Raw genomic sequence first — 13,135 nt, forward strand, 5'->3', positions numbered from 1 at the left:
TAAATTCTAAAGACAATTCGACTCAATAAATTTAATTTTAATAATAAATTCTGATTTTATAGTATCACAATGAATATGACGTATAAAAGTATATTTTGATACTTGCAAAGCCACAGAGCGTATTTTATTCAAACGGGATGTTTTTGCGGAGTATAACTTATGTAGGTATACCAAAATATATTGTACACCTAATTAGAATCTGTAGGAAAACAATCACTGAAATAAAATATTACGTGTCCTTAATGTAAAGACTTCAAAATGTTATTGACTCGACGGTTTTAAATTTTTAATTTAACGTAGGTACCGACCAATCGAAATATTGTATTATACATTTGCATTTTTTCTATCATAAAGTAACTACTATTGAAGTGGGTCTTTTGTATAACGTAGGAAAAAAGTGAATACTCTACAGGGTAAAACTTTTAAAAATAGGCACCATTTAATAATGATATTTCAACAGTCGATAAAAAAAGTACTACTTCTATGCTTATAAATTATAATGTATTTGTGATTAAATATTATTAACGGTATTGTAAGCATTCAAAACATATCCATATGGCCGTGTGTAAGTGTAATATTGTATTCTGTGGATTTTTTTCAAAATTCATCGAAAAGTTACATACATTAACCTTTTTTTATTATTATTATCAGCAGGTTTAATGAATACTTAATAAAAAAAAAAAATGTAAATTATCTAAAATAATTTTGACGGTTGGTCATAGACCATGGTAAATAATAATTTGTGTATTATTATGTTTTTGTTTACATGACCTAACTCACTCTCGATTAATTTGCTAAATAGTATTATGTGTAGAGGAGAAAGGTGCAGCTTAATTATGAGCAGTGTTGGGAATAGATAACTAATACTTTTTTATCTAGATAAATATCAGATAATTCCATTTTTAATTTTGCAAATTTTCAGTGATATAAGTATTAGGTAAAAAAAAAGTTATATTTTAAAACATATAAAATAACGTCAATTATATATTATAATATATTAATATTTGCAATTTTAGTTGTTTTAAGTTCGTTAGAATAAATTATCTAGATAGGCACTCACTCGTAGATAACTGAAACCGTTGTCTAGAGAAATGATAAATAATTTTTATTGCAACACAGATTAGGGGAAACTATTTGATTACAAAAAATACAGAATACTGAATAAGACGAGTCGTAATAGTTTTTAAAACAAGTGTGTTGGCCCTGAAAAGGGCCGTTTTAAAGTGGTATGTGTGACCAAAATGATTAGGCGCGTTCACCGCGGATACGACGAGCCAGTTGGATGTCCTTAGGCATGATCGTGACACGCTTGGCGTGGATGGCGCACAAGTTGGTGTCTTCGAACAAACCGACCAAATAGGCTTCGCTGGCTTCCTGCAATGCCATGACGGCGGAACTCTGGAAACGCAAGTCGGTCTTGAAATCCTGAGCGATCTCACGCACCAGACGTTGGAACGGCAATTTGCGGATCAACAGCTCCGTGCTCTTCTGGTAACGACGGATTTCACGGAGAGCCACGGTTCCCGGACGATAACGATGGGGTTTCTTCACTCCTCCGGTGGCGGGTGCGCTCTTACGGGCGGCTTTGGTTGCCAGCTGCTTTCTGGGAGCCTTTCCTCCGGTAGATTTACGTGCGGTCTGCTTGGTACGGGCCATTGTTGATTTTGGTTATTACTAGTGATGTTAATGTACGAACAAATGTAAAACAGTGATAACCGTCGAATCGAATTTCACCAGTATTTATATACAAAACGGATTCGTATCTGCCGTTCTCATTGGTCGACGCGTTGTCGATAATCGGGGAGTGGGAGAAAACAAATGGAGCATTTCGATTGGCCGTGCGTGCTCCGTGAAACGCATAAATACATTGACGTTTGTTAACCGGGCATCAGTCAACGTTCAGCGTTCATCGCAGCAGCTCTTTAAGCAATCAGCTAGAAACTACATAAAATCATCATGACCGGACGCGGTAAAGGAGGAAAAGGTCTTGGAAAAGGAGGCGCCAAACGTCATCGTAAAGTGCTCCGTGATAACATCCAAGGAATAACCAAGCCTGCCATTCGTCGATTAGCTCGCCGTGGCGGAGTAAAACGTATCTCCGGTTTGATCTACGAAGAAACCCGCGGAGTGTTGAAAGTGTTCCTGGAAAACGTGATTCGTGATGCCGTAACATACACCGAACACGCCAAGAGGAAAACCGTAACAGCCATGGACGTCGTTTACGCTCTAAAACGACAAGGACGTACCTTGTACGGTTTCGGAGGTTAATATGGTTTACCACGCGCTGCCCGTTGCATACCTGTATTAAAACTCTTTTAAAAAGGCCCTTTTCAGGGCCACTACTTTTTAACTCTTATTACACGAGTAGGAAGTCGTAGGTGGTAACTTAACCAATATTTACTATTTAGGGGTACTTTAATTGGTTCTACTTTGGTTAATAATTGTTTTTATTTATCCCCTAATCATCTAACTTTCTCTACACATAAGTGTGATGATAGTTATTAAACCATGCCAGTCGTCACTTGTCGTTTTAAACAGCACCATTATATTTTTTATATAACATTATGATCAGATTTTAAACAAAATTATGTTGCATTTTGTTACGATTTCTGCATAAACATTAGGTGTAAAAATACACACCTCACTGTAATAATTTAAAAAAAAAAATTTCGGGTGTAGTTAATTGTTAATAGAAATCACTCAAAGGTAGGTATTTGTTTGTTAATAACAAACGACAAATAAATGTTTTATTTTTTTTTTTTTAATGAAAAGAGGCTTCAACAACTAAGGTTATTAGCCTTGTAAGTATTACATAGTGAGTGTTACATTAATTATGAATTATAATTTGTAACATATAAATATTTTTGAGATATATAAAATTTTTCATAATGTGCATGTTGAAAATAATGATTTATAAGTTATTTATAATATTAATTTTTGTGAGGAAATTTAATATTTTTGTGCTGTAGTCTTCATTTAGTGCTTCTTCTAGGTTGCCTGGTATCGATAGTGTGTTTCGTATGTTCTGGAATGCTGGGCAGTCTTGGATAATAATATGTTGTATGGATAGGTTTTCATGGCATTCTTTGCAGATAGGTGGTGGGTCTTTACTTATTAGGGAAGCATGTGTCAGAAAAGAATGTCCAATTCTTAGTCTGGTTAGAGCAACTTCGTGTCGTCTGCTTAGGTTTTGCGGGATGTGCCACTTTTTTGTGCATTTTTTAATCTTTTTAAGTTTGTTGGAAGGTGGAACGGAATCCCAGTGGCTTTGCCATACCGTGTTTGTTTTTTGTCTAATTGATAGTATTATGTCATTAACTGGGATGTCAGTGATTGTAGGGAGGGCGATAAATAAATGTGTTATACTTATAAATTAAGAAAAAATACGTATAAGTATAGGTATAATATTTATTTTATCATAATTAGAATGGAGGCCAGAACTCGGATATATTTTTTAAAATAGTTTCAAATGTATCTTATTTTACGGGACGTGTTCTCCACATAAATTCTCTCGAATACGGTTCCAGATAATTATTTTTGTTCCACGACGCTTTTTGTTTTCTCATTTAGCAGAACCCCAAAAACCTCTCGATGTTTTTGGTGTATGCCCCTGTGTTCGGATCAACAAAATGTTAACTATGGTTAACAGTATTATGTTGGAATCCCGCTTGCTACAAATTATTGTAAGCTTTCAAACAATTTGAAAATATTATTGAACATGGTCATATATATATTTTGGATATATACCTATCATCCATGACGAGCTAAATACGATCATTTATTGTAGGAAGGGCACACACTATATTTTTTGCGAGGTGATAATATTCGCGAGTCTGTGTGGTGGGGGGGGGGGGGTGATACATTTTATGCTATGTACTGGCGGGCGGGGTGTTAACAAACACCATTTACCGAATTTTTTACACAGGTTATATAATATACCTACACTGTACTACCTATATAGTATTTATACAACTTGCCACAATGATGGACGTTCGAAACTTTATTCTGTACCAAATTTTGAAAATTATATGACAGTAATTTAAAGGCAAACTAAGAAGTTTAAATACTAAGTTCTACTTGGACTTTTTTGTTTATTAAATTTTGTACTAACTCACCCTTTAATCAACTCAAAACCACGTTCGTTTAAAGAATGGTTGAACTGATATTGCATAAAATTGTATACGTTAATTTAACACAACAACAAAACTAAAGAATACAATTACCACGTTTATATGTAGCAGTTAATGCGCATTGAGTTAGTCCGAGAGTTGGGTGCATATAAACGTATTTATTATTTAATTCGAATTCTGCGATTTAGAAATGCATGTAAACGTTTTAATGTGAATTAATATTTATTTTAACGGGAATTTTAAAATTTCAAACATAAACTTATATAATTATTTATTTTGGTCAAGACATGTGAAGTACTCGTAGTATGGACTTAAAAACATTCGCATAACTTATAATTTTGTTGACATTTTTAAGGTGCGTTTAAAAGTGGTGTATTATATTAAAAAATAAAGTAGGATGGGAAGGGACAAGTAAGTGTTCGCAATAATTGTTGGCCCTGAAAAGGGCCGTTTTAATAAGTGATGGGTAATTGTTAGGTTATTAGACTTTTTTCTCGGTCTTTTTGGGTAAAAGAACGGCTTGGATGTTAGGCAACACACCGCCTTGAGCGATTGTAACACCGGACAACAGTTTGTTCAATTCTTCGTCGTTCCTGATTGCCAATTGCAAATGTCTGGGAATGATACGAGATTTCTTGTTGTCACGGGCAGCGTTACCGGCCAATTCCAACACTTCAGCTGCCAAATACTCCATGACGGCGGCCAAGTATACTGGTGCTCCGGCTCCGACGCGTTCGGCGTAGTTTCCTTTTCTCAACAGACGATGGATACGACCGACTGGGAACTGGAGTCCAGCACGGGACGACCTGGTCTTGGATTTACCTCCCTTCGATTTTCCTGCTTTACCTCTTCCGCTCATGATTGTATTTGAATGCTTGACTGCTTTGTAACTGATTCGAACTCTGAATGGTGATAAAATCCATCGGTAGGGAGCTTATATAGCCAAAATTTAGAAAACAGTACTGCGATTGGACAGTTTGAATTGTTATGACGATATTACTTGACTCCGTTTGATATGCAACTACTACTAAACGATGTTGTTTTTCATCATCATTCTGATAATGTTTTTTCGCGGAGAAGCTTCTATTTTTATCGAACACTTAACCACTGTGGATCCTATTTGTTCTGTTATACCTATTAGAATTTGGCCAATGGCTGTTTGACGTGTCTCCTTGGGTTATTCATATATACAGTCGCTTTGTGTATTTCAACAACATTCATTCAACGTCCAGCGTTTCAAGCAGACAGTCGTTCAACATCGTCATCCACAACGAAAGTCAAGCGCAAAGTAGAAGTCATCATGGGCGGCCGCAGAGCCGGTTCGAAAAGGAATCGGACCCCGCCACTCACGGAATCCAAAAAGCTCCGCAACCAGACCTCCTCTCCTCCACCCAAACAGCGACCAGAACCGCCATCGCCGGAACCATCCGACTCAGAATCGTTGTCAGGCGATTCTTACATCTCATCGGACAACTCCCATCCAGCCAGCGACATCTCGGACCTAGTTCCGCCACTCTCCACATCCGTACCAGGTAGGTCAAATACTGCTACTAATAATATAAACGAAGAAAATGCCGATAACTCTCCGAGTTCTGGCGTAAAACCTGCTTTCCGTATCCCCCCCATAATTGTGAAAAAATCGTCTGATTGGCGCAGAGCTGCTCCAATCATATTCGGCGAACTCTCACCTGAAGTTGTCTCCGCTCAAGCAACTTCCGACGGCTCAATTATTATTAAAACCCGAGAAATTAGCCACTACAGACTAATCCAGAAAATTTTATTAGAACAGAACATCCAATTCGTGACTTCAAAACTTCCGGATGAACGTACATTAAAAGTTGTACTAAAAGGTATTCCCACTGACATCTCTACAGACGAAATTCAATGTGAATTAGAGTCGTTAAATTTCGACGTTAAACTTGTTAAACGCTTTGGCCCAGTGAACAAACCAATGCCAATTTGCTTAGTTATCATTGGTAGTAGCCTTACATCCAAGCATATCTATGAAATTACTGATCTATTTTATGTCAAAGTTTCTGTCGAGACCTATAAGAAATCAGGGCCCTCACAGTGTTTCGCTTGTCAACGCATAGGCCACGGATCCTCCAATTGCACCCACCCGCTTAGATGTGTTAAATGCTCAGGCGAACACAAAGCTAGCCAATGTCCCAAAACTATCGAACAAGACCCAAAATGTTGCAATTGTGGTGGTAAACACACGGCAAATTACCGCGGTTGTTCATATCTCGCCCAAGCCGCTAATGCAAAGCTAGCCAAAAATCCACAACCAAACCCCTCACACCCTACAGATCAACCTATTCAATCCCAAAGTGCCGATACCACTAAAGTGGACTACGCCTCTGCAACTAAGTCCAAGAAGACTCTAAACAGCGAGCAGGTAATAGAACTTTTAACTGATCTCCTTTCAGTTCTGTCCACATCGGATGATCCCAAATCCATGCTTATATCCACTATAAAATCCTTTATTACCCTATTCGCAAACCAACAATGATATCTAGCTTAAAAATTGTACATTGGAACGCTAACGGCATTACTAATAGAATTAATGAACTCGGTGCATTCACTTTCACTAACAAACCTGATATTATACTACTAAACGAAACTCATCTCAAATCAAATCTAAGCATCAAGATCCCAAATTATATCACATACAGGAATGACCTTCCGCCAATCCGTGGTTCTCCAGCCCATGGAGGCACAGCTATCTTAGTTCATCGTAAAATAGTCCATCAACAAATCGACACAAATACAAAACTTCAATCTACATCTATATTAATAAAAATCAGTAATAAAACCACTCTCATCTCTTCGGTTTACAAACCCCCGTCGTCACCCTTACTTACATCTGACCTCGACCTTCTCATCAATAGTGCAGATAATTTCATTATTGCTGGTGACCTAAACTCCAAACATCCTCTCTGGAACAGCCGCAAGACAAATGCTGCTGGATCAATACTCTATAGCCACCTCCTACAAAATGACTACGCAATCTTCGCCCCTGACACCCCTACACACTTTCCAAGCTCCAATAAATGCAGACCTGACGTATTAGACATTGCTTTAATCCGCACTCATCTCCTAGTACACGTCACAAACCTAAATGAGTTATCATCCGATCACAATCCAATTCTACTTGAATTAACTGACTCACCTATCACAACCTCTCCCCCACTTCCAAACCTTCAAATCAATTGGGAAAAGTTTTATCACACACTCAATGCAGAAAAACCTAACACGGCTCTTCTTGCCAACTCCAAGCAAAACATTGACATCAGCATCCAAACATTCACAAATTCCATCCACTCAGCTCTTGACAACTGCTCATACACTCGCGGTAGGGGCAGCCGTCGCCTAGCTATTCCCGCGGAAATTCAACAAGAAATAAATGAAAAAAACCGAATCCGCCGAGAATGGCAGCTAAATCGTGACCCCCAAATTAAAAGATCGCTAAACTCCAAAATCAAAACCATTAGACTGATGCTAAAAACGCATAGGAAGGACGAATGGGACAAGTACATTGATTCCATGAACCAAAACGAAAACTCTATATACAAGCTAAACAGGAGTCTGCTAAAGAAAAAGCCAGCCGCACACCCAATACTAGGTCCAAACGGTTTGTCCTACTCTGCAAAAGAGAAATCTGAGATCATCGCGGATTCCCTTGAACATCAGTTTTCTACCTTTAAGGGCCATGACTTACCTGAAGTAAAGGAAAGCATCGCGACCCTCAGAGGCTCAGTGCTTACTGGTCCCAATATTTTCACCACTCCAGGGTCAATCCAAAAACTTATATCCAAGCTAGCAAAGAACAAAGCCCCTGGCAGAGACCAAATCACAAATACTGCCCTAAAGTTTCTACCCAAAAATAAAATACTAGACTTAACTAAAATAATCAACGGGTGCTTCAACCTATGTTACTTTCCAAGCGTATGGAAACTCTCGTCCATAATTTCCATTCCGAAACCTGGCAAAAACCATCAACTACCAGAAAGTTACAGACCCATTGCTCTTCTTTCTTCACTCTCAAAAGTATACGAACGTTTAATCCTCCAATCTCTCCAAAAATCTTTAGCTGGAAAAATAAGAGTTGAGCAATTCGCCTTCCGTCAAAACCACTCAACTGTCCTCCAACTGACCAAACTTATGGACCAACTAAGCGAAAATCTCAACCAAAACATTCAAACTGCTGCTATCTTCCTCGATGTTGAGAAAGCGTTTGATAGCGTGTGGCACGACGGGCTTCTCCACAAAATGATGTCCATGAATATCCCTTTACAACTTATCAAAATCACAGAATCTTTCCTTTCAGAACGAACCTTCTCTGTAAAAATTGAAAATCAAAATTCGTCACTGAGAAAGGCAAATGCGGGCGTGCCACAAGGTTCCTGTCTTTCCCCTACGCTATTTAATATTTATACGAATGACCTACCTACACTTCCTAAATCTCGTGTCTCCTTATTTGCGGACGACACAATGTTCTATTGTTCAAACCACAACGCGCGTTTTGCATCCTTGCAACTTCAAAATCAAACAAACTTGGCATTAGACTGGTTCAAAAAATGGCGACTTAAAATAAACGAATCCAAAACCACTGCAATCCTGTTTGGCCGTACAGGAACTGCAAAAATCAAAAATATCAATATAAATAACGTTCAAATCCCTTGGTCTAAGAGCGTCAAATATCTTGGAGTAACAATTGACCGCAACCTCAGTTTTTCCACCCACGCATCCAACATTATCAAAAAAGCTACTCAAATTCGAGGCTTACTATATCCAATTCTAAACAAAAAAAGCCCAATCCCCACTAGAACCAAATTAAACCTGTTCAAAATGTACATTATCCCTATTTTAACTTACGCAGGAGAAGCATGGGCACCCTTTATTAGCTCATCCACTTGGAAGAAATTTGAGGCGGTTCAGACTACAGGCATCAGGATAATTTTAGGCCAACCGACCTTTGTAAGGAACTCGGTGCTTCTGCACACAGTCGGATTCATTCCTATCCAACAAACCATTAAGAAAAATGCCTCAGCCACTTTTCATCGTATCGCTACTTCATGGTACAACCATATAAGAACTATTGGTAATTGTTCCCCCTCTCTATATACCTCGAGACATAGACAACGTCCGAGAACAAAACCTTGGGCAACCAGTTAAATTAAAATTATAAAAAAAAAAAAAAAAAAAAAAAAAAAAAAAATAAAAAATAGCAAATCCATCTCCAACTACAGCTACTAGCAAAGGCAATAGCCTGGAATAGTATATAGGCGAAAGCCGTGCTACCAAGTAAGTAAGTAAGTAAGTTTCAACAACATTCGTATTTGAAGTGCTTCATCGTCAACAACCACAGTTTACAAAAAATTATCAGCTATGGCTCCAGGAGGTAAATCCGCAGGAAAGGCAATGAAAAAGTCGTCCGGCAAGGCCCAAAAAAACATCGCCAAGTCCGACAAGAAACGCAAGCCAAAGAGGAAAGAATCCTATGCCATCTACATCTACAAAGTGCTGAAGCAAGTACATCCCGACACCGGAGTCTCCTCTAAGGCAATGAGCATCATGAACAGTTTCGTCAACGATTTGTTCGAACGTATCGCCGCCGAGTCCAGTCGTCTGGCCCACTACAACAAGCGGTCGACCATCACCAGTCGGGAGATCCAAACCGCCGTCCGATTGTTGTTGCCAGGTGAATTGGCCAAGCACGCCGTCAGTGAAGGAACAAAAGCTGTAACCAAGTACACAAGTTCCAAATAATTCAACTTATATTATAACATTCTTTAAAAAGGCCCTTTTTAGGGCCACCAATTTTTTCTATTGATCGATAATTATTTAAATTCATATATTTATCTCCCTACAGTCTATACTTAAACTCTATCAGTGGGTATCTTGCTATTTTAAAAGTGGCAATACTCTACACACTTTTCTCGATTTTTTTGAAGTTAAACTTCTTTACGCAGGGTAGTGAGAAAAAAAAAAGCGAACGGGCGGCCGTACGAACGCAAACACGGACATGTCGTGCGCAGCCGCGGATTGTCGTAGCTGTATTTTATAAACATGGGTTGTGTCATTAAGCGACAGTATTTTTGGTTGGGTTATTAAACAAAGAATACTCAACAATAATATTAATGAGATAAATATTTAGATAAAAACGGAATGATCGTCCGAGATGATTTCATACGGTCGTCGGGGCGGCGGTGCGAAGCGTATCAGTACGTCATATACATAATATCACATAATAATAATAATATTACGTATTATAAATTATAATGTTGGACGGTGACAGCTGATGCGGTTTCGACGACGATGATAATAATAATACCATACACGCGCAGTTGTAACTTGCGATTAAAGGTCCAGGTCGTGCGGCGAGCCGGTTTTTCGATTGGTTGGTGGGTTGAAGTGTCGGTGGCGGCGGCGGCCCGCGTTCCCGTCGTGGCTAAGTTGTATGTACACGTATCCAGTGTGCTTTTAGCCATTGTTATTGATATAATAATACAGGGTGATTTTTTTATCGTGAACCAGTAAATATCTCGGTAAATATTAGGAATTTTAAAATAATTTTTTTTTTTAACTTTCTAGGTTTTACTATTTTACACTGTGTTACAAGTTTGATAATTTTAACTTCTTCCCTTATTTGATAAAAAACTATCAACTTTCGATTTTCAAATGGCAATACATATTTTCGATAACGAAAATTTATAAATATACTGAAAAAAATAATTTTAACGTTTATAGAATTTAATTTCAGTAATCCGTTCGCGACTTATTACTGTTTAAATATTCGTTCAATTTACTGCTACCGGGTAGTTTATCAAACCCAACAGTAAAGACCAGAAGTAAAAACGAAATGATATCTTAATTTAACAATACCCATAACGATCATAATCGATAATAAATCTTAGGTAGCAAGATAGATAAACAATACTGTTAGAAAAAAAAAAATGTCCTATCAACACTCCCACCAGAAAACCGTGGTGTCAGTGAGCGACTAGCCTGCCGCATCGAGGTTGAATCAGTTATAAAGTATAAAAATAACATATTACAATTTACTATCGTGGTTACATAGTACATCACTGGTTACTGATTCTTGGTATAGGACTTATCACGTATTATTTTAACAAAAAAATGATAATATATGGCGGTTAACTGTTAATGTTAATTTTCCATTGTCAAATATTGAATATTAATTATTAATTAATTAATATTCTTTGAACGTTTAACCACAGAATACGTTTTAAGTAAATACTATGTAAATGTGTATTATTTTAAATATAAATTTAAGGTTTAAACCAATTATTTCAATGCATATGTATTTTGTGATAGTGTTTTAATGTTGTATTTTGGTTAAACAATTTTAATTTAATTAAAAGTATACTTGATATGATATGATCACATTAATAGTTAATTGTATATTTAAATAATTAGGTCAAGTTATTGGTACATTACATAAGTAGGGCTATGGAGTTTTTATTAACCTAAATTGGCAAATTAAAATTTTTTTTTTACCTCTGAGTGTCATTTTCATGCAATATATTAAAAGATTTTTATATCTTAAAATATTAATTAAAAATTAACATCATTTCAAAAATAAGTGTAAAAATCAATATTTTTTAAAACATTCATAGCCCTAAAAATATGTTATACTCTATGTATAGAGTAGATAATGTAAAGTATGTTCAATGTTCATTTAATTTGTATTAATTTATCTAGGGTAGTGGACATGTTAAGTGTTAATATTTTTTATTAGGTATGACCTTACCCAAATCCTGCAAAAATTTGCACTACGGAAATTTGTTCAGTTCATGTTCTAGTAAAATTATTAATAACTAATGTGTTTATTGCCTTTGATAATTTAGTATTGAATTAATGTCCATTATTTGGTATAAGTTCAATAAACTTGAATAAAAACTACCTATCAATTATTTATGACTTATTTCAACGTCTTGAACATATTAATCCTACTGGTTAGTGGCTACTAAAAAACTAAATACTAATTAATAAATGTAAAAAAGTTAATGAAAAATTTAAAAAGAGTGAACATTTATAAAGTTGTTTTATTATATGAAACAAAGAAAATAAGTAACATACTTACATATTATAATGTTTTGTACTACTATAGCATAGAAAAGTACTATAGTACCAATACCAGGGATACCACTAACAATATTAACTAAATTAATTTGTATACCATGGAACAATATTATATCTTAGTTCATGTTTCAAAATTAAACCTATGAAGTATGAAGTTAATATTTTCACAGAACTATGTAACCATGGTTGAAATACATACATCTTAGAATATAGTGAATATACCTTATAATTTATAAAAGCTTCCAATATTGGTAAGGAAAGTAAGGATTAGTTAAGTTCAAAATTTAATTAAAACAAACAAACACATACACAATACTTGTAAGTAGTCAATTAAAGTTTATTAATAATTTATTTTAATAGATGTTCAAACTGATGACCATCTACTTCCAAACAAATTGCCAGTCGTTTAAGTAATTCATTTGTAGTAGTTTTCACTAAAACATAATTTGAGATATTAGAACAAGCATCTTTAATTTTTTGTTTAAGATCATTTACATTAGCAGGCATTTCTTTGTAAACTACACTTTGAAGATAACCCCAAAGAAAATAATATGGCGAAGTCAGATTGGGACTACGAGGTGGCCAACATATTTTTGGACTGTACGTTCCCATCCAATTTGTACCAAAAGTGCAATTTAAATACTCTATAACAATATTTTTATTATGAGCTGGAGCACCGTCCTGCTGCCAAACTAAAGTTTTGCGTCTTGATAAAGATATGTCCTCCAAATACATACAAATACATATGTATTTATTTAATATAATTTATATTTCTATATTAGATTGATGAGTTATAATTAGTAAATTACAAAATAAATATTTTTTAAAAAACAATATGGTGTATTTTAATTACTATAGTAAATGATTATATTAAACAGATAACATTTTTTCATTTT

The 13,135-nt window shown here is 35.9% G+C and overlaps 4 protein-coding genes across 4 annotated transcripts; 2 read left to right on the forward strand and 2 right to left on the reverse strand.

Annotated features, from left to right (window-relative positions):
- Positions 1-1,202: 1,202 nt before the first annotated feature.
- Positions 1,203-1,743, reverse strand: LOC132921888 (histone H3). The gene has a single exon (XM_060985130.1). It carries the CDS (start codon positions 1,654-1,656, stop codon positions 1,246-1,248), a length of 411 nt encoding a protein of 136 aa, XP_060841113.1. The 5' UTR covers positions 1,657-1,743; the 3' UTR covers positions 1,203-1,245.
- Positions 1,744-1,872: 129 nt separating this feature from the next.
- Positions 1,873-2,342, forward strand: LOC132921908 (histone H4). The gene has a single exon (XM_060985150.1). It carries the CDS (start codon positions 1,957-1,959, stop codon positions 2,266-2,268), a length of 312 nt encoding a protein of 103 aa, XP_060841133.1. The 5' UTR covers positions 1,873-1,956; the 3' UTR covers positions 2,269-2,342.
- A 2,216-nt stretch (positions 2,343-4,558) lies between these two features.
- Positions 4,559-5,051, reverse strand: LOC132921900 (histone H2A). Its single transcript, XM_060985142.1, has one exon. The coding sequence runs from the start codon at positions 4,987-4,989 to the stop codon at positions 4,612-4,614; it is 378 nt and encodes a 125-aa protein (XP_060841125.1). The 5' UTR covers positions 4,990-5,051; the 3' UTR covers positions 4,559-4,611.
- A 4,466-nt stretch (positions 5,052-9,517) lies between these two features.
- LOC132921893 (histone H2B-like) lies at positions 9,518-9,944 on the forward strand. Its single transcript, XM_060985135.1, has one exon. It carries the CDS (start codon positions 9,522-9,524, stop codon positions 9,900-9,902), a length of 381 nt encoding a protein of 126 aa, XP_060841118.1. The 5' UTR covers positions 9,518-9,521; the 3' UTR covers positions 9,903-9,944.
- The last annotated feature ends 3,191 nt before the right edge of the window (positions 9,945-13,135 follow it).

This window comes from Rhopalosiphum padi, chromosome 2 (assembly GCF_020882245.1).
Source record: "Rhopalosiphum padi isolate XX-2018 chromosome 2, ASM2088224v1, whole genome shotgun sequence".
NCBI classification, from domain to species: Eukaryota; Metazoa; Arthropoda; class Insecta; order Hemiptera; family Aphididae; genus Rhopalosiphum; species Rhopalosiphum padi.

What these genes read in the sequence shown, in the direction of transcription:
- LOC132921888 (XM_060985130.1), bottom strand. Translation starts at nt 1,656, where the DNA reads ATGGCCCGTACCAAGCAGACCGCACGTAAATCTACCGGAGGAAAGGCT.
- LOC132921908 (XM_060985150.1), top strand. Translation starts at nt 1,957, where the DNA reads ATGACCGGACGCGGTAAAGGAGGAAAAGGTCTTGGAAAAGGAGGCGCC.
- LOC132921900 (XM_060985142.1), bottom strand. Translation starts at nt 4,989, where the DNA reads ATGAGCGGAAGAGGTAAAGCAGGAAAATCGAAGGGAGGTAAATCCAAG.
- LOC132921893 (XM_060985135.1), top strand. Translation starts at nt 9,522, where the DNA reads ATGGCTCCAGGAGGTAAATCCGCAGGAAAGGCAATGAAAAAGTCGTCC.